Source organism: Eubalaena glacialis, chromosome 1, assembly GCF_028564815.1.
Source record: "Eubalaena glacialis isolate mEubGla1 chromosome 1, mEubGla1.1.hap2.+ XY, whole genome shotgun sequence".
In the NCBI taxonomy this organism is placed as follows: domain Eukaryota; kingdom Metazoa; phylum Chordata; class Mammalia; order Artiodactyla; family Balaenidae; genus Eubalaena; species Eubalaena glacialis.
The window spans coordinates 207,819,753-207,844,390 of NC_083716.1; the positions used below are offsets into that span (position 1 = coordinate 207,819,753).

Below are 24,638 nucleotides of genomic sequence, written 5' to 3' on the forward strand. Positions count from 1 at the left end.
TGTAAATGTCTACTCTTTAATTTCAGTTTCTTATTCCAGCTAAATATCAACATCCATCTCATTGGAAATAGTTTTCTGGAATTAAAGTTCAGTTTTTGTTTTGTTTGTACCATGTAGAGTTAATAAAAAAAAAATGTTTTTGCAAAAGCAGCCATTAACTTTGCCTGGGGAAAAAATGAGGTGGGAAAACATTCTTGGTGTACCTAGGTTCTGTCAAAGTTTCTTATGTGTTCTAGTTTACTCCCTAACCATAGTGCCAGAACTGTGCCTGGCACATAGTAGATGTTCAGTATTTACTAAACAAATGTACTAGGCTCATGGAAAGTACTTAGTTGAGAGGATATAACTTTATTACATTTTATATATACCTTAATTCTATCTATATTTTTTTCTCCAACCAAATTAAATTAGTAACGTGAGTGTGTTGGTATGTGGAGGATTATTTTATCTTTTTTTCCTTTTTTATCTTTCAGCAAATATTTGAGTACATCCCAACTCTAGATATACAATGAGTAATATGCAGATTAGTTAAAAATACAATGTCTGCCCTCCAAATAGTTTCTAATCTAGTTAAGAATATAATCGTTTGAAAGTATATCCTTTCAAAGTTTCTTATTAAATTACTTTGTCATTAAAATGGCTGAAAAGAAACTGTTTTTGATGTAAAGTACTGTATACTTTTTGACGAATTTTGCATTCTTAATCTCTTCACAGATTTTACAGATTTTACAGTCCCAGCCAGATGCAGCACATCAAATATCTCAACAAGTGGGTTGGCAAGACACTTTAGTTAGGCTTTTTTTAAAAGCAAATTTTGAAAATGGAAATACTCTTCATAAGCACAGTAAGGCTGTTGTAATGAAAGACAATGATAAAAATATATCAGCTGAAGATATGAAGAGGAACTCTGATGAAAAGACAGATGAGGAAAAAATCAGCTCTTTTGCCTCAGCTCATGTGTCTTCAGATCAGTGGAGTTTGGAGGATAGACACTCCCTAGACTCCAACACACCATTATTTCAAGAAGATAGCTTGATGGGAGAATTATCTTTCAAATCAGAAAATCGAGGAGAATTCTGGCATAATAACCCTTCACATTTGAGTTTAGATCTCAGTGGAATTGATTCATGTGAACTGAGTGATAGTGGAAGTCAAATGCCAGACAGCTTGCCTAGCACGCCATCCCCGATAGAGTCCACTAAGTCATTTTCTGTGCAGTCTGACAAAGAAAGCAGCATCACAAATGATGTGGGCTTTAGTGATGACTTCTCTTTACTTGAAAACCAAGAGGTAAGATTCCTTATTTGTCCAAATGTGGTTTTATTTTTTTTATGTCTGACCTCAGAAATGTGTGATTGTTAACAATTTCATGTATTATTCATGTTCCAAGTCTCATGGTCTAAGGTGTTAGAAGCCTAGAAGTCACCAAATTGTGAGTGTCTTGAGAGCAAAGCCAGTGTCTTATTCATCTTTACATCTCTAGGGCCTTCGTGAAGTGAAGTTCCAGGTTCATGCACCCACCTTAAAAATACGTTGAATGATTATAATTTATGTACCTGATGGTTCTCATTATGTGCTTTTAACACCCCCTCCCTCTAATAATTTCATATTACTTTCTCTTTTATATAGAGATGTGAGGAAGAGCTTATTGAATTACTGACAAATATTTTGAACTGTGTAATGTGTAAGGGACTAGAAAAGTCTGATGACGATACTTGGATTGAACGGGGGCAAGTGTTTTCGGCACTAACTAAACCAGGAATATCCAGTGAGCTACTTCGACCATCAGATGAAATAAAACTAATGTAAGCATTCAGTTGGTGATATGCCCTCTCCTTTTGGAGTGGGCAGGAGTCCAAAATAATATTTGTTATTGAACCTTTATTCAGTGTTCAGTGGGTGTAGAGAGAGAGAAAAGGAGAAGCTTTGTGCTCAGCCCTTCTCCTGTCTGTTGCCATTCTAGTGGGATCTAGAGAGAAATCCAAAACTAACTCCAGTGTGAGGATATTTAATTCTTACATTAATTTGGATTCTAAGTGATTATATATTCCTTGTTTAAGTTGTTTTCTGCAGTATCTAAGCACTTGGTGCATGTGTTCTAAAGTCTTGTCCAAATTTGAGTGCTTCCATGCTAAAGGAAGGTAGTAGTGTTTTCAGGAAAATTACTTCTCTAAAGCTTTGAGTTCCCTGCGTATGATAGAACACTGTACCAACAGCACACTAGAACAGAATTACTTTTTTGTTTTTCCATAAGGCTAGACTCTCTGTAAGGCATAAGGCTTTCTTCCCTAACATTTCCAATTTCAGTTTTAAAGAAACTTTTAAGTATCTCATGGAGGCTGGAATGTGAATTATTTTCATAGCTTTTTTAAGGTCAAGTCCAACAGGTAACTTTTACTTTGCCTTTTAATATTAGGTATATTAAAGATAAGTACTCCAAAGATTAAAAAGTTGCTTCATTATTACTAAATGCCATCCACAGTGTCTTATACCTGCCAGTGATAACTGTATCTTTGGAGATACATTCCTATTAATAAATAACGAGGTTTGTTGTTGCTGGGTTTTTTTTGTTTTTGTTTTGGTGACCTGTTATTTTTATAAATTTAAAATGGTTTTAAGAGGACTTTGTTTTATACTTAGTTTGCTACAGAAGATGTTAGAATGGGCAGTCACAGAAAACAGAGAAGCAAAATTTAATCCAGTAACTGCTGAAAATGCTTTCCGACTCATGCTGATCATACAGGACTTTCTGCAGTCAGAGGGACTAGTTAATTCGAACATGTGGACTGAGAAGGTGCAGTAACATCTCTTTGAAATTATTTTTTTGGTAGTGAAGGACTTTATTCAAAGAAAGAAATTTTGTATCCCCTCTTTTCAGAGCATTAATATTTAATCAGATGCGATAAACATGGATAAGATGTGATAGTCGCAGATTTTGTTAACTCTTACTAGGATAATTCTTTTGGCTTTTACCAACTGAACATTGAATTAGTTTTGAAATATTTATGTTTCGTATTACTGTTGGGAAAACTCATCATCAGTAGATTTAAAAATGGAATGTTTTTATTTCTCAATTTTTCCTTTGTGTTAGCTTTTAGAGGATATGGTGCTGCTCTTCGACAGTCTGTCAGTTTGGTATTCTGAAAGTCCAGTATGGGTGAAACTCTCTCAGATTCAAATCCAGATGCTTCTAGGCTTCATTGGAAGGGGTAATTTGCAGGTTTGTCAATTCTTTTATGTTATTTTATATACTCACATGTAACATAGGAATTTGTGCAGTAACTGGCAATTATGTTTTCAGCATTTTAATTTTTTAATTAGTTTCAAAAATATCATGATTTAACTCTAGTTTCAATTTTGTGAGATGAGAAAGAAGCTTGAGAGGCAGCTAATCGATTCTTTTTTCCTGATGTTTATGATTCAGTATAATTTAAGGTTTCCTTTTAGAGGATTTATATATAGCTTATATTAGAGGGCATTACTCACATCATCTACATTTAGTATAGCTAGGAGCTATACAGCCTGCATAGACTTTTATACATGTGAAGTTTAGGGCTTGCACTTTTAGGAAAATTATTTTTTAAATTGTTCTGTCAAAATCTTTTTCTGTACTTAATAATCCACTAATTCAGTTTTACATTTATCTCATTTTTCTTCATTTATTAAACACTTACTAAATACCTACCAAGTGTTAGCATTGTGCTAGGTTTCTATTATAAAGATAAATAAAAGATGGACCCACAGAATGTTTATTATTTTCAAAAATTTTAAAGGTTGGGAAAGCTCCATGCAGATTTTAGTCTGTCATCTTTCTATTTACATTGGATGCTTGTGATTACCTGCATTGGATTAGTCATGACATGTATCGCATGGATATTTACCTGGCCCTTTTTATTTTCTTTTGATAATCGTTTCTAATATAAACTTGCTATAATATTGATAAGAACATGAGGAGGTTAAAATACCATAAGGTTGCCCTATTTTAAAAAGACCATATTTTTCAATAGATATTCTTTTCCAGTCATTAAAGAAAACATACTCATTGTGGAAAGTACACAAAAAACATAAAGAGAAAAAATAGATAAAACATTCTTCATCCCATAGCCTAAGAGAAAACAACTGTCAATATTTTAATGTTTTTTTCTCTGTATATATTTTTTCAGATGATTAAAACCATCATATATTTTGATAATTTTGTGTTCTTTTTTATTTTTCTTACAATTATATTAAACTCATTTCCCCACGTTACTAACTTTTTAAAGATAGTGGTTTTTGGGCTTCCCTGGTGGCGCAGTGGTTGAGAATCTGCCTGCCAATGCGGGGGACACGGGTTCGAGCCCTGGTCTGGGAAGATCCCACATGCTGCGGAGCAACTGGGCCCGTGAGCCGCAATCACTGAGCCTGCGCGTTTGGAGCCTGTGCTCCGCAACAAGAGAGGCCGCGATAATGAGAGGCCCGCGCACCGCGATGAGGAGTGGCCCCCACTTGCCGCAACTGGAGAAAGCCCTCGCACAGAAACGAAGACCCAACACAGCCATAAATAAATAAATAAATAAATAAATAAAAAAATAAAAATTGTATAACTTTAAAAAAAAAAAAAAAAAGATAGTGGTTTTTTCCTAATCATAAAGGTAACACATGGTCATTGTAAAAAACATGGAAAAAGCAGAAAAGCTAAACAAAAAATAAACATTCTGATATATGGATGATGAAAATTTGAATTGTACAGCTTTTAAATACAGTTTGAAAATTATATGAACTAAGAACTTTAAAAAAAGTTATTATATGCTTTGTCTAGTAATTCTACTCTAAAACTATATCCTGAGGTAATAATCTAAAATACCAAACAATATTTGTACACATAGATGTTCATTGTAGTTTTCTTTTTTTCTCCATCTAGAAATAGAACAAACATAACTTTTTTGGCTTTTTTATTAATATGAGTCTGGTGGCTGTTAAAGCCCTTGCAGCCAGCATACCAGGTAGTTCTCTTTTTAGATATTAGAACTCTGTTTTTTTCCACTCATGATCACCCTCAGTGTTTTTCTCCTTGGTGAGATTTCCAAGGAGAAATAAAATGTCTGTTTTAATTTGCTCACGTTTAAATATCCAGTGCCTGTACCATAGTAGGACTCTATAAGTACTTATTAAATAAGTAAAGTGTGCAGCACCTACAGATAAGACTGATCCTATCAACCAGTAGTTAGTGACATTTCTCACTAGCTACTTGTTTAATTTCACTCTCTCAGGAATAAAAGCATATTTCCCTGAGGTTGTGCATGTTAAAGGCTGGGGAAGGAACCCCTTCCCTTATAGGGGTTTAAATAGAGTTGCCTGCAAAAAGAATCTGGCTAGCAAATTTGTTTTGTTTGGCCCGTACATTATTATTTAATTGCCAGCATTTAAGTATTAGGAGATTTCACATAAATGCCAGGATTTCCCAGCTTGTCTTTAAAGCAGGACTGAGTAGTTGTTGATTTATTTAGATGCAGTATATGGTCACAGCATTGTCTGGGTTTCTGCTTCTTCAGTTGTCTTAGCTCAGCCAGTGATTCTCTTCACTAGCTACACATGAAATCACCTAGAGGAGCTTTTTAAAAATGCCTTTGTGTGGGGCATCACTCAGTAATTAAACAGGGGAACTAGGGCCCTGGTATTTTTTGTCATTTCTCAGGTGACCATAATGTAGTACTCTTTATATTGTGAGGGCAGGGCGATCATATCTATGTGGGGGGGGGGGTTGTGTGTGTGTATCCAAAGTTAAGTCAGTGGTAAGTAAATCATTGTATTCACTGAAAGTGTCTTTATACTTTTAAATAAACATATAAACTTATAGTTATTTAATGCTGTGATACTAAGTTAAAAGCAAAGCACTGAATATTCAACCTTTCATGTGAATAGTATTTTTAAAAACATATAGCAAAAGAGCCCAGAATATTAACATTGGTATTTCCTGGATAATGAGATTTTATGACCTTTTGTCTCACATTTGTTGGCCTCTATTGGGTTTAAGCTGCTTTAGTCAGATTCAGAGACTAAAGTGAAGGGATTTGGGGAAAACCTGAGAAGGGTAGAGAAGCTTCACTAGTAGAGGCTTAAGTTAAAAGTAGAAAAGTTAAAGTTTTGAGCCATCTTAGAGGTTGTTTCCTCCAACGCTGTTTGCTTCTTTAAGTCTTGCATGGAAAGACTGCCTGAGATCCCTTATTGTTGCCTTGGCCTGCAAAGACATGTGCATACAGCTCAGATCAGCTTTTGGCACACATATATTCTTTTTTTTTTTTTTAACATCTTTATTGGAGTATAATTGCTTTACAGTGGTGTGTTAGTTTCTGCTTTATAACATAATGAATCAGCTATACATTTACATATATCCCCATATCGCCTCCCTCTTGCATCTCCCTCCCTCCCACCCTCCCTATCCCACCCCTCTAGGTGGTCCCAAAGCACCGAGCTGATCTCCCCGTGCTATGCGGCTGCTTCCCACTAGCTATCTATTTTACATTTAGTAATATATATAAGTGCATGCCACTCTCTCATTTCGTCCCAGCTTACCCTTCCCCCTCCCCTTGTCCTCAAGTCCATTCTCTATGTCTGCATCTTTATTCCTGTCCTGCCCCTAGGTTCTTCATAACCATTTTTTTTTTAGATTCCGTATATAGGCACACATATATTCTTGAAGTGATGTCAGTTTTTAATACTTCCTTTCTTTCTCTTGCTTTTCTTTATTTTGAAAGTAATATGATCCAAAATTGGGTTATAGGGTTAAGGGAGAAGGAGACACTTTATATCATTTGTCCTGTTTTGGTTTTAAGACTTCCATCTTTCTCTAGTCTAGATGAAAGGAGGCCCTTTCGTGACCAATTTACCTTTCTAGGATGGAGTTTAAGGCCAGAGTTTAAGAGTAATATAGCATATTCCTTTGCCTGGGTTTGTGCCCTAGATATGTATTTTCCTTGGGAACTTTACTCAGTTGCCTGTTCACTGTCCTTTATCTATAAGAATGCTTTTGATTCCAAATAACAGAAATATCAATGCAAGCTGACTTAGTTAAGAAGATTCATATAGTTGAAAATTCCATAGCTAAGATGAGTTTAAGGCATGATTCAGTCAAGGCTCTAGTTCCATTTGTTCGCTGTTCTCACAGCATTGCTCTCCATCATGTCAGCTTGTCTTAAGCTGGCTGCCCTTATTGTCACAAAATCACTGCCAGCAGCAATTAAGGCTACATGCTTCCTTGTTCATATCCAGAGAAAGAGAGTGCTTCTTCCTAGAGTCATTGTTGGTAGACAGTTCTTCATGGATCTCTTGTGAATACAGACACTGGATGCCTTTGTGATGAACTGTCTTTTTGAGGATGCACGTATAGTGAACAGCTTGGGAAGATAGAGATGATGTCTCCCTCCAGAGCAAAAGCAGGTTTGTTTACTGTCCAGTATAATAAAGATAATGTCTCCTTCCAAGGCAACGTTCAGGTACACTTACTACTGAATTTTAAAGACTTGTGTTCCCTTTGCTTGGGGTTCCTCTCCTATAATGCAACCACTGGGTGTGCAGGCATCATCTAGTTCTGTTCATTTCTTACCATGGAATTACATTTGGGGGAACAGGGCAAATGCTGATATTCTGGCTATTGCTAATGCTGTAGATCTTTGTCTCTGATCCAGGAATCTCAATCTTCTGCCAGCATCTATGAAACAGTGGTAGGCTAACTTGTCAGCTTGGAGATGAGGTATTGATAAAATCCAAGCCCTTTCACAGTTCTTTACAGTTATTGTGTAAAAGTTGTGTCTTTGCATGATAAAGCTATCCCTGAATGAATCCATGTGACAAAGACAGTGACATGAGTTGACTGGAAGATGAGTTACCTGAACCAGTCAGTGTGGCAAGGGGTTGGATATTCTGTTTGGTTTATATCTTTTAGAGCTAGAGATGGAATCATCCCCGAATTCTTGCAAACTCTCTGAAGGAGTAGAGTGGATGTTGGGGTGATTAATTATCAACCTCTTAACTTTTCTGTGTATTCCAAATTAAGCATGGGTTACTTTTATAATTTATTTTAAAAAGCAACTTCAAGAGGAGCCAAAGAACTTTGTTATCACTAAATATCTGCTTTATTTTACTATTTTGCTCCAGGTTTGTGCAGTGGCATCAGCTAAGCTAAACACCCTTCTTCAGACCAAGGTGATTGAAAATCAGGATGAAGCATGTTACATTTTAGGGAAGCTGGAACATGTTCTAAGTCAATCAATCAAGGAACAGACTGAAATATACTCATTTCTGATTCCGCTTGTCCGTACCCTGGTTTCCAAAATTTATGAGCTTCTCTTCATGAACTTGCATCTGCCTTCTTTACCTTTTACCAATGGAAGCTCTTCATTTTTTGAAGATTTTCAAGAATATTGCAGTTCAAGTGAATGGCAAGTTTACATTGAAAAATATGTAAGTTTTATCTTTGTTGAATGAGGTTTTTATACTAAATTATCATTTTTATAGAAACATGCATTAAATTTTGCATATGTATATTTTTTATAAGATTGTACCTTATATGAAGCAGTATGAAACCCATGCATTCTATGATGGTCATGAGAGCATGGCACTATACTGGAAGGATTGTTATGAAGCCTTAATGGTGAATATGCATAAACGAGACCGGGAAGGGGGAGAGAGCAAGCTCAAGTTTCAGGTAAAAATTATTAAATGTTGTTAATACCAGTTTTTTATGTTGATTTCAAGCATTTAATGTTCAAATGAGAGTAATAACAAGACTGAACTTTGAAAACGAACAGTATTACTTTTATTTTTTAAATTTTATTTATTTATTTTTATTTTTTAACATCTTTATTAAGAGTATAATTGCTTTACAATGGTGTGTCAGTTTCTGCTTTATAACAAAGTGAATCAGTTATACATATACATATGTCCCCATATCTCTTCCCTCTTGCGTCTCCCTCCCTCCCACCCTCCCCATCCCACCCCTCTAGGTGGTCACAAAGCACCGAGCTGATCTCCCTGTGCTATGCGGCTGCTTCCCACTAGCTATCTGTTTTACGTTTGGTAGTGTATGTATGTCCATGCCACTCTCTCACTTTTTCCGAGCTTACCCTTCCCCCTCCCCGTATCCTCAAGTCCATTCTCTAGTAGGTCTGCATCTTTATTCCCGTCTTGCCCCTGGGTTCTTCTGACCATTTTCTTTTATTTATTTATTTATTTTTCAGATTCCATATATATGTGTTAGCATACGGTATTTGTTTTTCTCTTTCTGACTTACTTCACTCTGTATGACAGTCTCTAGGTCCATCCACCTCACTACAAATAACTCAGTTTCATTCCTTTTTATGGCTGAGTAATATTCCATTGTATATATGTGCCACATCTTCTTTATCCATTCATCTGTTGATGGACACTTAGGTTGCTTCCATGTCCTGGCGATTGTAAATAGAGCTGCAATGAACATTTTGGTACATGACTCTTTTTGAATGATGGTTTTCTCAGGGTATATGACCAGTAGTGGGATTGCTGGGTCGTATGGTAGTTCTATTTGTAGTTTTTTAGGGAACCTCCATACTGTTCTCCATAGTGGCTGTATCAATTTACATTCCCACCAACAGTGCAAGAGGGTTCCCTTTTCTCCACACCCTCTCCAGCATTTATTGTTTGTAGATTTTTTGATGATGGCCATTCTGACCGGTGTGAGATGATATCTCATTGTAGTTTTGATTTCCATTTCTCTAATGATTAGTGATGTTGAGCATTCTTTCATGTGTTTGTTGGCAATCTGTATATCTTCTTTGGAGAACTGTCTATTTAGGTCTTCTGCCCATTTTTGGATTGGGTTGTTTGTTTTTTTGATATTGAGCTGCATGAGTTGCTTGTATGTTTTGGAGATTAATCCTTTGTCAGTTGCTTCATTTGCAAATATTTTCTCCCATTCTGAGGGTTGTCTTTTCATCTTGTTTATGGTTTCCTTTGCTGTGCAAAAGCTTTGAAGTTTCATTAGGTCCCATTTGTTTATTTTTGTTTTTATTTCCATTTCTCTAGGAGGTGGGTCAAAGAGGATCTTGCTGTGATTTATGTCATAGAGTGTTCTGCCTATGTTTTCCTCTAAGAGTTTGATGGTGTCTGGCCTTACATTTAGGTCTTTAATCCATTTTGAGTTTATATTTGTGTATGGTGTTAGGGAGTGTTCTAATTTCATTCTTTTGCATGTAGCAGTCCAGTTTTCCCAGCACCACTTATTGAAGAGGCTGTATTTTCTCCACTGTATATGCTTGCCTCCTTTATCAAAGATAAGGTGACCATATGTGCGTGGGTTTATCTCTGGACTTTCTATCCTGTTCCATTGATCTATATTTCTGTTTTTGTGCCAGTACCATACTGTCTTGATTACTGTAGCTTTGTAGTATAGTCTGAAGTCAGGGAGCCTGATTCCTCCAGCTCCATTTTTCTTTCTCAAGATTACTTTGGATATTCGGGGTCTTTTGTGTTTCCATACAAATTGTGAAATTTTTTGTTCTAGTTCTGTGAAAAATGCCAGTGGTAGTTTGATAGGGATTGCATTGAATCTGTAGATTGCTTTGGGTAGTAAAGTCATTTTCACAATGTTGATTCTTCCATTCCAAGAACATGGTATATCTCTCCATCTATTTGTATCATCTTTAATTTCTTTTATCAGTGTCTTATAATTTTCTGCATACAGGTCTTTTGTCTCCTTAGGTAGGTTTATTCCTAGGTATTTTATTCTTTTTGTTGCAATGGTAAATGGGACTGTTTTCTCAATTTCTCTTTCAGATTTTTCATCATTAGTGTGTAGGAATGCAAGAGATTTCTGTGCATTAGTTTTGTATCCTGCTACTCTACCAAATTCATTGATTAGCTCTAGTAGTTTTCTGGTAGCATCTTTAGGATTCTCTATGTATAGTATCATGTCATCTGCAAACAGTGACAGCTTTACTTCTTCTTTTCCAATTTGGATTCCTTTTATTTCTTTTTCTTCTCTGATTGCTGTGGCTAAAACTTCCAAAACTGTGTTGAATAATAGTGGTGAGAATGGGCAACCTTGTCTTGTTCCTGATCTTAGTGGAAATGGTTTCAGTTTTTCACCATTGAGGATGATGTTGGCTGTGGGTTTCTCATATATGGCCTTTATTATGTTGAGGAAAGTTCCCTCTATGCCTACTTTCTGGAGGGTTTTTATCATAAATGGGTGTTGAATTTTGTCAAAAGCTTTCTCTGCATCTGTTGAGATGATCATATGGTTTTTCTCCTTCAATTTGTTAATATGGTGTATCACGTTGATTGATTTGCATATATTGAAGAATCCTTGCATTCCTGCTGTTTGATTCTGTTTGCTAGTATTTTGTTGAGGATTTTTGCATGTATGTTCATCAGTGATTTTGGCCTGTAGTTTTCTTTTTTTGTGACATCTTTGTCTGGTTTTGGTATCAGAGTGATGGTGGCCTCGTAGAATGAGTTTGGGAGTGTTCCTCCCTCTGCTATGTTTTGGAAGAGTTTGAGAAGGATAGGTGTTAGCTCTTCTCTAAATGTTTCATAGAATTCGCCTGTGAAGCCATCTGGTCCTGGGCTTTTGTTTGTTGGAAGATTTTTAATCACAGTTTCAATTTCAGTGCTTGTGATTGGTCTGTTCATATCTTCTATTTCTTCCTGGTTCAGTCTCGTAAGGTTGCGCTTTTCTAAGAATTTGTCTATTTCTTCCAGGTTGTCCATTTTATTGGCATATAGTTGCTTATAGTAATCTCTCATGATCCTTTGTATTTCCGCAGTGTCAGTTGTTACTTCTCCTTTTTCATTTCTAATTCTATTGATTTGAGTCTTCTCCCTTTTTTTCTTGATGAGTCTGGCTAATGGTTTATCAATTTTCTTTATCTTCTCAAAGAACCAGCTTTTAGTTTTATTGATCTTTGCTATCATTTCCTTCATTTCTTTTTCATTTATTTCTGATCTGATCTTTATGATTTGTTGCCTTCTGCTAACTTTGGGGCTTTTTTGTTCTTCTTCCTCGAATTGCTTTAGGTGTAAAGTTATGTTGTTTATTTGAGATGTTTCTTGTTTCTTAAGGTAGGCTTGTATAGCTATAAACTTCCCTCTTAGAACTGCTTTTGCTTCATCCCATAGGTTTTGGGTCGTTGTGTTTTCACTGTCATTTGTTTCTAGGTATTTTTTGATTTCCTCTTTGATTTCTTCAGTGACTTCTTGGTTATTAAGTAGTGTGTTGTTTAGCCTCCATGTGTTTGTATTTCTTACAGATTTTTTTCCTGTAATTGATATCTAGTCTCATAGCATTGTGGTCGGAAAAGATACTTGATACGATATCAATTTTCTTAAATTTACCACGGCTTGATTTGTGACCCAAGGTATGATCTATCCTGGAGAATGTTCCATGAGCACTTGAGAAGAATGTGTATTCTGTTGTTTTTGGATGGAATGTCCTATAAATATCAATTAAGTCCATCTTGTTGAATGTGTCATTTAAAGCTTGTGTTTCCTTATTTATTTTCATTTTGGATGATCTGTCCATTGGTGAAAGTGGGGTGTTGAAGTCCCCTACTATGATTGTGTTACTGTCGATTTCCCCTTTTATGGCTGTTAGTATTTGCCTTATGTATTGAGGTGCTCCTATGTTGGGTGTGTAAATATTTACAATTGTTATATCTTCTTCTTGGATTGATCCCTTGATCATTATGTAGTGTCCTTCTTTGTCTCTTGTAGTAGTCTTTGTTTTAAAGTCTATTTTGTCTGATATGAGAATTGCTACTCCTGCTTTCTTTTGATTTCCATTTGCATGGAATATCTTTTTCTATCCCCTCGCTTTCAGTCTGTATGTGTCCCTAGTTCTGAAGTGGGTCTCTTGCAGGCAGCATATATACGGGTCTTGTTTTTGTATCCATTCAGCCAGTCTGTGTCTTTTGGTTGGAGCATTTAATCCATTTACATTTAAAGTAATTATCGATATGTATGTTCCTATGACCATTTTCTTAATTGTTTTGGGTTTGTTATTGTAGGTCTTTTCCTTCTCTTGTGTTTCCTGCCTAGAGAAGTTCCTTTAGCATTTGTTGTAAAGCTGCTTTGGTGGTGCTGAATTCTCTTAGCTTTTGCTTGTCTGTAAAGGTTTTAATTTCTCCGTCAAATCTGAATGAGATCCTTGCTGGATAGAATAATCTTGGTTGTAGGTTCTTCTCTTTCATCACTTTAAATATGTCCTCCCACTCCCTTCTGGCTTGCAGAGTTCCTGCTGAAAGATCAGCTGTTAACCTTATGGGTATTCCCTTATGTGTTATTTGTTGTTTTTCCCTTGCTGCTTTTAATATTCGTTCTTTGTATTTAATTTTTGATAGCTTGGTTAATATGTGTCTGGGTGTGTTTCTCCTTGGATTTATCCTGTATGGGACTCTGTGCTTCCTGGACTTGATTAACTATTTCCTTTCCCATATTAGGGAAGTTTTCAACTATAATCTCTTTAAATATTTTCTCAATCCCTTTCTTTTTCTCTTCTTCTTCTGGGACCCCTATAATTCGAATGTTGGTGTGTTTAATGTTGTCCCAGAGGTCTCTGAGACTGTCCTCAATTCTTTTCATTCTTTTTTCTTTATTCTGCTCTGCAGTAGTTATTTCCACTATTTTATCTTCCAGGTCACTTATCCGTTCTGCCTCAATTATTCTGCTATTGATCCCTTGTAGAGAATTTTTAATTTCATTTATTGTGTTGTTCATCATTGTTTGTTTGCTCTTTAGTTCTTCTAGGTCCTTGTTAAATGTTTCTTGTATTTTCTCCATTCTATTTCCAAGATTTTGGATCATCTTTACTATCATTATTCTGAATTCTTTTTCCAGTAGACTGCTTATTTCCTCTTCATTTGTTAGGTCTGGTGTGTTTTGACCCTGCTCCTTCATCTGCTGTGTGTTTTTCTGTCTTCTCATTTTGCTTAACTTACTGTGTTTGGGGTCTCCTTTTCGCAGGCTGCAGGTTCGTAGTTTCCGTTGTTTTTGGTGTCTGCCTCCAGTGGCTGTGGTTGATTCAGTGGGTTGTGTAGGCTTCCTGGTGGAGGGGACTAGTGCCTGTGTTCTGGTGGATGAGGCTGGATCTTGTCTTTCTGGTGGGCAGGTCTACGTCTGGTGGTGTGTTTTGGGGTGTCTGTGGCCTTATTACGATTTTAGGCAGCCTCTCTGCTCATGGATGGGGTTGTGTTCCTGTCTTGCTAGTTGTTTGGCATAGGGTGTCCAGCACTGTAACTTGCTGGTTGTTGAGTGGAGCTGAGTGTTGGCGTTGAGATGGAGATCTCTGGGAGATTTTCGCCATTTGATATTACGTGGAGCTGGGAGGTCTCTTGTGGACCAGTGTCCTGAACTTGGCTCTCCTACCTCAGTGGCACAGCCCTGACGCCTGGCTGGAGCACCAAGAGCCTGTCCTCCACACGGCTCAGAATAAAAGGGAGAAAAAAAAGAAAAAAGAAGAGAAAATAAAATAAAATAAAGTAAAATAAAATAAAGTTATTAAAATAAAATATTAAAATTATTAAGAAAGAAAATTGTTTTAAGTAAAAAAAAAAAAAAAACCAAGAAAACGGACAGACAGACCCCTAGGACAAACGGTAAAAGCAAAGCTATACAGACAAAATCACACACAGAAGCATACACATACACACTCAGAAAAAGAGAAAAAGTTGGAAAAATATATATATCGTTGCTCCCAAAGTCCACCTCCTCAATTTGGGATGATTCGTTGTCTATTCAGGTATTCCACAGATGCAGGGTACATCAAGTTGATTGTGGAGATTTAATCCACTGCTCCTGAGGCTGCTGGGAGAAATTTCCCTTTCTCTTCTTTGTTTGCACAGCTCCCGGGGTTCAGCTTTGGATTTGGACCCTCTTCTGTGTGTAGGTCGCGTGAGGGCGTCTGTTCTTCACTCAGACAGGACAGGGTTAAAGGAGCCGCTGATTCAGGGGCTTTGGCTCACTCAGGCTGTGGGGAGGGAGGGGCACGGATGCGGGGCAGGCTTGCGGCGGCAGAGGCCAGTGTGACGTTGCACCAGCCTGAGGCGCGCTGTGCGTTCTCCTGGGGAAGTTGTCCCTGGATCACGGGACCCTGGTAGTGGCGGGCTGCACAGGCTCCCAGGAGGGGAGGTGTGGATAGTGACCTGTGCTTGCTCACAGGCTTCTTGGTGGCTGCAGCTGCAGCCTTAGCATCCCATGCCCGTCTCTGGGGTCCGCGTTGATAGCCGCGGCTCACGCCCGTCTCTGGAGCTCCTTTAAGCGATGCTCTTAATCCCCTCTCCTCGCGCACCAGGAAACAAAGAGGCAAGAAAGTCTCTTGTCTCTTCGGCAGCTCCAGACTTTTTCCCGGACTCCCTCCCGGCTAGCCGTGGCGCACTAGCCCCCTTCAGGCTGTGTTCACGCAGCCAACCCCAGTCCTCTCCCTGGGATCCGACCTTCGAAGCCCAAGCCTCAGCTCCCAGCCCCTGCCCGCCCCAGCGGCTGAGCAGACAAGCCTCTCGGGCTGGTGAGTGCTGGTTGGCACCGATCCTCTGTGCGGGAATCTCTCCGCTTTGCCCTCCGCACCCCTGTTGCTGCGCTCTGCTCCGTGGCTCCGAAGCTCCCCCCTTCGCCACCCACAGTCTCCGCCCGCGAAGGGCCTTCCTAGTGTGTCGAAACCTTTCCTCCTTCACAGCTCCCTCCCACTGTTGCAGGTCCTGTCCCTATTCTTTGTCTCTGTTATTTCTTTTTTCTTTTACCCTACCCTGGTACGTGGGGAGTTTCTTGCCTTTTGGGAGGTCCTCTGCCAGCGTTCAGTAGGTGTTCTGTAGGAGTTGTTCCACATGTAGATGTATTTCTGATGTATTTGTGGGGAGGAAGGTGATCTCCACGTCTTACTCTTCCGCCATCTTTAAGCTCCTCCAAGTTGTACTCACTCTGGCCCACGGTCCCAAGGACTGTCACGGCTTCGGCTGATGGGGCCCCTCCAGAGCCGGCAGCCTCAGTGAGGCCGCCCTCCCCTCGGACTCCAGGGCAGTTCAGTCCAAACAGTATTTCTTATTGTTTGTCTGAAAATTATTTGAGAATTGGAAGAAAAACAGATAAGTAACAACTTAAAAATTAATATCAAAATGTTCTGTACATAGTGATTAGGTAAAAAGTCTATCAAGCTGATAGTAGACATCTTTAAGGAGGCTGAGTATATATCAGTGCTTAGAGGGAAATTTATAACACAAAGTACTTATACTAAAAAAGAAGAAAGGCCTCACATTAATAAGTTCATTCTACCCTAAGGAACTTGAAAAAGTAAACTAAATTACATTAGTTTGTTTTTTTTGTTTTTGTTTTTTTTTGCCGTGCCATGTGGCTTGTGGGATCTTAGTTCCCCGACCAGGGATTGAACCTGAGCCACCACAGTGAAAGCGCCAAGTCCTAACCACTGGACCGCCAGGGAATTCCCTACATTAGTTTTTAAATAAGAAATGATTAAAGAGCAGAAAGCAATGGAATTGAAAGCAGAAAAACAATAGAGAAAATCAATGAAACCAAAATCTACTTAAGATATCAATAAAATTGATAAACTTCTAGCCAAATTGAGGGAAGAAAAGTGAAAAATTACTCATACCAGAAATGAATCACCACTGACTTCACAGACATCAGCGTGATAATAAGGGACTACTACAGGCTAATCTGTGCACATAAATAAGATGATTTAGATGAAATGGATCAATTTCCTGACAACTACAAATTTCCCAAACTAATTCAGTAATAAGTAGATAACCTGGATAGTTCTCTATCAATTAAAGAAATTGAGTTTATAGTTAAATACCTTCCACAAGGGAAAACTGTAGGCCCAGATGGTTTCAGTGCCAAATTTTACCAAATGTTTAATGGAGAAATTACACCAATTCCTCACACTGTCTTCAGAAAATTGAAAAGTGGCATAAGTTCCCAACTCATTATGTGAGGCAGTATTACCCTCATATTGAAACCATACAAAAACAGTGCAAGAAAACTGAAGACCAGTATCCCTTGGGAACATAGGTGCAAACCAAATCTAGCAATGTATAAAAAAAAAATACATCACTACCAGGTAGAGTGTCTGTTGGGAATGCAAGGCTGGTTCAACATTTGATGATCAGTTAATAATCAGTCACATTAATAGACTTATCAAGAAAAAGTACATGATCATATCAGTAGATGCAGAAAAAGCATTTGACAAAATTCAACATCCATTTATGATCAAAGTTTTTAGCAAACTAGGATTAGAAGGGAATACCTAAATCTCTACAAAAATCGTACAGCTAGGTTCATATTTAATGGTAAAAAACTGAGTGCTTTCCCCGTGAAATAGAGAACGAGGGTGGAATGTTCACTTTCACTCTTCTTAGTCACTATTGTGCTGTAAGACATAGCAAATGCAATAAGAATAGAAAAAGAAGAAAAAGACAGTTATATTGGGAAGGAAGAAATAAAACTATTTGCAGATCACATAATTATCTGTGTAGAAAATCCTAAGGAATCTATCAGAAATCTCCTATAATTAATGAATTTAGCAACATTGCAGGACACAATATCAATACACAAATTTAATCATATTTCTATATACAAGCAACGAGCAATAGGAAACGGCAATTTTAAAAAAATACTATTTACAATAGGTCTAAAAAGAATGAGGTACTTAGATATCAATCTAACAAAATACGTACAGAATCTATATGCTAAAAACTACAGAACACAGATGAAACAAATTAGGGAAGACCAAATAAAAACATATGTTTATTCCATAACTTAGGTATAAAAAGAAACATTTGTAATCCACCACTACTAATATTTTGGTATATTATCCTTCCTGTATTTTTATGTATATATTTGGTTTAACCAAAATGGTAGTTTCATTTGCTACTACTTTCTTAAAATGTACTGTGAACATTTTTCCATGCCATTATATGATTGTCTAATATTCCATTATATTATGTGTTAGAAGATTTAAACTTATGTCCCGGTTTTAGACCTAATTTACCAGTTTTTTCTTTATTATAAATAGTATTGATCATCCCTGCAGTCATATTTTTATGCTTATCCAGAATGACTTCCCTAGAATAAGTGGAATTACCGGTATGGAACAATTATGATAATAATTACTGTTATATTGCCCTCAAAGAAGTTCTACCAATTACTATACCAACCAGCATTTTCTCTGTAACTTCACCCTTAGCTTTTCTAGAAAAACCTGATTTGAGAATATCCTTATAGGGGGACGCAGGCGCAGGCAGGATGGCGGGCGGCGCTGAAGTCCTGGGCAGCTGGGGTGGCAGGGGTGGCAGGGGTGGCCGGGCGGCCCCCGCAGCGCGAATGCTGCTGCCGCTGCAAACAGTGGAGCTCTGCGTGTCACGCCAGCACAACACTCTTCGGGGCCGGGCGGCCACCCCGCGTGCACGGCCAGAAGGCCGGGAAGCCAGCCACACGTATTCGCCCTAAGCGTGCCTTTCCCGTCCACCTTGGAGGCGGAGATTGCCCGTGGGTCCCTGGCCCCAGGTGCCGAACCGCACCAAGGGGCGGTTGGGAAGGAGCTCATAGCGGCAGCGTCCTGGCGGTACGCTGGAGAGCTGGATTCCCGCCTTCTCTGAATTTCCATCGTCAACTTTCTTGACCAGCTTTCTCTGGTGATACGGACCTTGCAGCGCTTTGGGCCCCCTGTTGACCGCTAAGCCAGGGCTAGGGAAAGGGGTTAAGGTCTAAACTTGTGTCCCTTCCTAGACAGTGCATCCTTCCTAGGGCAGTGATTCCTGCAGTAGTTGCCACTTTACTATGGGGGCTTCATCTTTTGCCTCTACTGGCCCTTGGGTGCTGAGGGTTCACTTGCTTTGTTTGGTGCTTAAATGTTTCTTAACTACTGAAAATAAAACTGAGCTACGATGCAATGTCTGACTTTATTTTCAACTATAGCACCTTTAAATATTCTTGCCTTTGTCCTTAGATTGGAGGGGAGGTTCTGTGATTCAGATATTCAAGTAGTACAATGTAATTGAAGACAGTTTAAGAAATGGAAGAGGTTAGGTCCTGTCATTCAGTATTAACTACTGTCCACATTTTGGAATATTTTCTTAGTTTTATAGTTGTATTTATGTAGTAAATATGTAACAGTAATAATATTCTGCAAGTTTAGCATTTTTCCTGATATTTTTCGTATAACATGAACCTTTTTCTAAAAATTCTTCAAAAGCATTATTGAATGGATACATAAAAGATACATTATTGAATGTTTAAATTATTTTCAATTTTTGCCATATTATAGGTAATGATTCAGTGGAATGCTTATATAGAGAGCTTTGCCTGAATGATTGTTTCCTTAAGATAGACTACAAGAGGTAGAATTGGTTAAATATTTAAAGCTCTCAATCTGCAGTGTGTGAAATTGCTCTCCAAGTTGTACAGAAAATGTACCCTCCCACCAGAATGCTTTCCCACATCCTTGTCACTACTGGGTCTCCTCGGTAAAATTTTTTTAAAAACAGGGTTTGTATGACAAGAGCAAACAATCGAGAAACACTCAAATAGGAGCTCTGTGGCTTACTGGCCTTGTCTCAGATCAGTGAAGAAAAACTGCTAGGACAGTCATTTAGGCCTTTAGTTAGGAGGAGTTAGCTTCCTGTAAAAGGTGTTGTATCCTGCAGCCTTTCTAAACTCACTTATTCTAGTAGCTCTTTGGTAGATGCCATTGGATTTTCATCATTGGTGATCAGGTTTTCTCAGAATAAAGGCAGTTTTGCTTCTTCCTTTCAAAAAAAAAAAAGAATATCCTTATGAGGACTTCCCTGGTGGCGCAGTGGTTAAGAATCCGCCTGCCAATGCAGGGAACGTGAGTTCAATCCCCGGTCCGGGAAGATCCCACATGCCGTGCACCAACTAAGCCCACGCGCCACAACTACCAAGCCTGCGCTCTAGAGCCTGCGAGCCACAACTACTGAGCCCACGTGCCACAGAAGCCCATGCACCTAGAGCCCATGCTTCGCAACAAGAGAAGCCACCCCAACGAAGAGTAGCACCCACTCGCCACAACTAGAGAAAGCCCGCATGCAGCAAACGAAGACCCAACACAACCAAAAAAAAAAAAAGAATATCCTTATGTGCTTGAACTTCAAAACTGTGAAATTGATGTTTAATTATCATGGAGCTCTCATGACTTCTTCAGTTGTCTCAGCAATGATCTGTTTTAAGTATTCGATAATACTATCTCCCAAATCATTGATTTCCTACAAATATAGTAGTAATTACAGTAACAATTATAATAACTATAATTTATTGAGAGCTTGCTACTTTTCTGGCACTATATTAAGCACATTAAATCTTAATCTTTATGTTGACAATTACGGTCAGCCCCATCTTACAGGTGATGGTACTGAGCTTCAGAGAATTAAGTACCTAAGATTTGTACCCAGGTCTAGTTCCAAAGCTTATAGCCACACACTGCTGTACTGCCTCTTTAAAAGATATCTTTTTTTTTTTTTTTTGTCTGTGTTGGGTCTTCATAGCTGTGCGTGGGCTTTCTCTAGTTGCTGCGAGCAGGGGCTACTCTTCGTTGTGATACCCGGACTTCTCACTGCAGTGGCTTCTCTTGTTGCAGAGCACGGGATCTAGGTGCACGGGCTTCAGTAGTTGCAGCATGCGGGCTCAGTAGTTGCAGCACGTGGGCTCAGTAGTTGCGGCAGGGCTCGAAGGGCACGCAGGCTTCCGTAGTTGGGGCACGCAGGCTTCCGTAGTTTTGGCACGCCGGCTCCAGAGCGCAGGCTCAGTAGTTGTGGCTCACAGGCTTAGTTGCTCTGTGGCATGTGGGATCTTCCTGGACCAGGGACCAAACCCGTGTCCCCTGCATTGGCAGGCAGATTCTTAACCACTGAGCCACCAGGGAAGTCCCTAAAAGATGTCTTTTAAATCCATGTCCTTAACTGTTCATTTTAATGTAATTCAGTGTTATTTGTTTGAAACAAGTTAAATACTATTTTAGTTCCTAATATTTCCTAATAAATGAATGTCAGTGTGAGTTAGATAAGCCAGGCTTACCTCTTGTCTTTTTGAAAACTTTAAAATTTTAATTTCAGGGCTTAGAGTTATGTCTTGGTAGAATTTATTATCAGAATCTATTTTACCCTGAAAACTGGAATAGGCATGTGAATTTATTTGCTAGCTAGGATGCTGTTCAGAGAGTAGCACTCTTAAGTGATGGAATTTTTCATTGTGAGAGATTTGCCCCCTATAGATTTCTTTTGTCTTTGGCATTGCGTTTCAGGTCATCAACAGTGGAGTAGAATGTGGTTACTCTTCCTTTTACTTTATTTAAACTTGAGTCACATTCCAGATGCCTTATAAATCAAAAGATCTCAAAAGAAAATCATTTTACTTGACGGTATAGGGTTAATAATTCTGAGATTTAAAATCCTATGTTGAGACACTTTACATTTTTGAAGTTCTTCACATGTTTATTGTTGGTTAGTTATTTTCTTAAGTTTTAAAAAATACGGGTAGATTATAGCTCGAATTATATTAAAGAAATGATTCTAATGGAATAAGAAAATCCTGTTGGTTACCAGCTTCTTTCTTTCATTGCTTGATTTTATTGGGTCAGATGTTTAAAATTATGGCATTAAAATTTAAATATACCTCTAAATATATGATTCAATGCTATTATTTATTGCTGTTTCTTTCAGGAGTTTTTTGTGGAGCCATTTAATCGAAAAGCACGCCAAGAGAACTTGAGGTATAATAATATGCTTAAACAACTTAGCAGTCCACAGTTAGCCACTCTGAGACGCTGGAAGGCAATAAAGCTCTATCTTACATGTGAAAGGGGACCTTGGGCTGAAAGGTAGGAGTGTCTATCATTCATTAAATACCCTTTTTCCTTTAGAACTCTGATCTAGAACTTTATGAATCAGTGACCTCTCCAATCCAATTTTTAAAATGTTCAATTTTTAAAAGATTACTTTTAATTAATGTGCTTGCCTTTTATGGATTATAAGTTCGGTATGTGTAGAGCTTTGTGTGTATATGTGTTTCACCATGGAGTTATTTCCTTTACTCTTACCCTGTGACATAGAATTTGTTTTGATTCCATTTACTTCTCTCTTCCTGACACCACCTTTTTGAGCTAGGGTTAGTGACGATGTGTGTTTGAATATTTTACAATTTCTTTTTTTGATCCTAAGTCATTTCTGTTTTGCTGAATTATATTTTATACACACACACATTTTTTAACAGCCCTTTTTTATTGTGGTAAAATACACTTAATATAAAATTTGCTATTTTAACTGTTTTAAAATGTACAATTTAGTGGCATTAAGTACATTCCTAATGTTGTGTAATAATCACCACTGTCCAGCTTCAGAACATTTTCATCACCTGAAAAAGAAACCCTGGACCCATTAAGCAGTTACTAGCTATCATCCCTTCCCCTGACCCCTTGCAACCACCAATCTGCCCTCTGTCTCTATGGATTTGCCTATTCTGGATATTTCATATAAATGAAGTCATTCAGTATGTGGCCTTTTGTGCCCAGCTTCTTTCATTTAGCTTAGTGTTTTCACTATGTTGTAGCATGTATCATTACTTTCTTTCCTTTTTATGGCTGAATGATATTCCGTTGTGTGGAATGGATGATGGACATCAGGTTGTTTTCCTTGTGGCTGTTGTAAATAGTATTGCTGTAAACATCTGTGGACAAGTGTTTGTTTCAACACCTGTTTCTAATTCTCTTGGTTATATACTGGAAGAATTACTGGGTCATATGGTAATTCTGTGTTTATCTTACTGAGGAATTGCCAAACGGTTTTTAACAACAGCTGCATCATTTTACATTCCTATCAGCAATGTTTGAGGGTTCCAGTTTCTCCACAACCTTACCAAGACTTGTCTTTTTTTTTTTTTATTATTATGGTCATCCTAGTGGGTGTGCAGTGATATCTTATGATTTCATTGCAATTCCCTAATGACTAATGACATTGAGTATCTTTGCAGGTACTTGTTGGCCATTTGTATATCTCCTTTAAAGAAATGTCTATTCAAGTCTTTTGCCCATTTTTAAATTGGATTGTTTGACTTTTTGTGGTTGAACTGTAAGAGTTTTTTTTTCCTCAATAATAGACCCTTATCGGATATATTGTCTATAAATATGTAGGTTGTCTTTTCACTTTCTCCATAGTGGCCTTTGATGCACAAAAGCTTTGAATTTTGAAGTCCAGTTTATCTGTTTCTTTCTTTTGTTGCTTATGTTATTGATGTCTTATCTAAGAAACCATTCCCAAATCCAAGGTCATGAAGACTTACTCCTATTGTTTCCTCTAAGAGCTTTAACTCTTATATTTAGATCTTTGATCCATTTGCAATTATATTATCTTTATTTGTAGTAAAATTATTATTTTGTTTTGAAACTGTATTTGGAATAAACTCCTAAATAGCTAGTTAAGAACGTCCTTGTAACAGTGAAAGAGTAAAATATATCAAGCTATAAGTCTGAAGATTTATGTTCAAATCTTATTCCTGTACCTGTAAATCACATGGCATCTTAGGCAAATAATTTAGCCTGTCTTAGATTCCTCAGGTATAAACTGTTGATATGCATAATGACATTGTTTTTTTTCTCGGGGTGGTTTGGGTCAAATGAGATAAAGAATGTGAATGTTTTTATAAAATGGTGCCCAAAAAATGTAAAGTACCTGATAGTTACTCTATTTCAATCAACCAGTCTTTGTAATTTTAAGCTAAATAGTTTTATTTGTTTACTTATGAATATTCATAGGAAACAAAATCCAATTCACTGGAAGCTAGCTAACGTAGAAAATTATTCCCGCATGAGACTTAAATTGGTGCCAAATTATAACTTCAAAACCCATGATGAAGCTAGTGCTTTGAGAGATAATCTAGGTGAGTTTCAATGGCTGTTTAATTATTTATTGAAGATAATGAGGGTGTTGGTGGGGATTGGTTATTGTTTTCATTGTTTCAAAATTATTTACTCATGAGAAGGGTGACATTTTATAATTGCTATTTAAGTGGTTGTATATGTTGCTTTTGGCCTAAATCTAAAATGACTTCCTATTTCAATTGATAGCAGTTTTTCAAAGAAAAATGTAATTTAAACGCATAAAATTATACTGTAGTTGATGTGAAATGTATCATCTCTATTTCCATTATGGTATAGTAAAACATGGTCCTTTAACCTTAGCCTTTTGCTTACCAAAACTGAGGCTAATGTTAAATATATTCAATATTTAGAATTCTTAGCAGCTCTTTAGGTCTTTCTTCTATGACCTGTTCTTCTTATAGAACTCCAGACATTTAGTATCTAGATGGGCCAATGCCTTTTTTCTAGAAAAAAGTGCTTAAAAATGCATAGCCTTGCAGTATATCAAAACAGATTTTAAAGAGTTTCTATAATTCTTATGAAGTCCTTCCTTTATAGCCATCTGACTGGGCATCTGTGCACCTTGTGTTTAATGACTAAGTTATAGATGAAATGAGTACCAGTTTTTTAATCTTACTTTTTAAAATTGCCTTAATATATTGGCCAGTACAGTAAATGCCATAAAATTGAGAGCTATGATGCCTGCCATTTAGAGTCTTATATTCTGAAATAAATCAGACACAGCACGTGA

The 24,638-nt window shown here is 37.6% G+C and overlaps 1 protein-coding gene across 1 annotated transcript in view; it reads left to right on the plus strand.

Annotated features, from left to right (window-relative positions):
* The window catches only part of NBEAL1 (neurobeachin like 1), a 173,657-nt gene that overhangs the window by 100,278 nt on the left and 48,741 nt on the right, over positions 1 to 24,638 (plus strand). The window contains exons 28-35 of the mRNA XM_061186681.1: positions 715 to 1,290; positions 1,630 to 1,805; positions 2,641 to 2,794; positions 3,092 to 3,220; positions 8,134 to 8,439; positions 8,534 to 8,683; positions 21,696 to 21,853; positions 23,783 to 23,907. Of these exons, the coding sequence (XP_061042664.1) occupies positions 715 to 1,290; positions 1,630 to 1,805; positions 2,641 to 2,794; positions 3,092 to 3,220; positions 8,134 to 8,439; positions 8,534 to 8,683; positions 21,696 to 21,853; positions 23,783 to 23,907 (1,774 nt within the window). The remainder of the gene's footprint in view (positions 1 to 714; positions 1,291 to 1,629; positions 1,806 to 2,640; positions 2,795 to 3,091; positions 3,221 to 8,133; positions 8,440 to 8,533; positions 8,684 to 21,695; positions 21,854 to 23,782; positions 23,908 to 24,638) is intronic.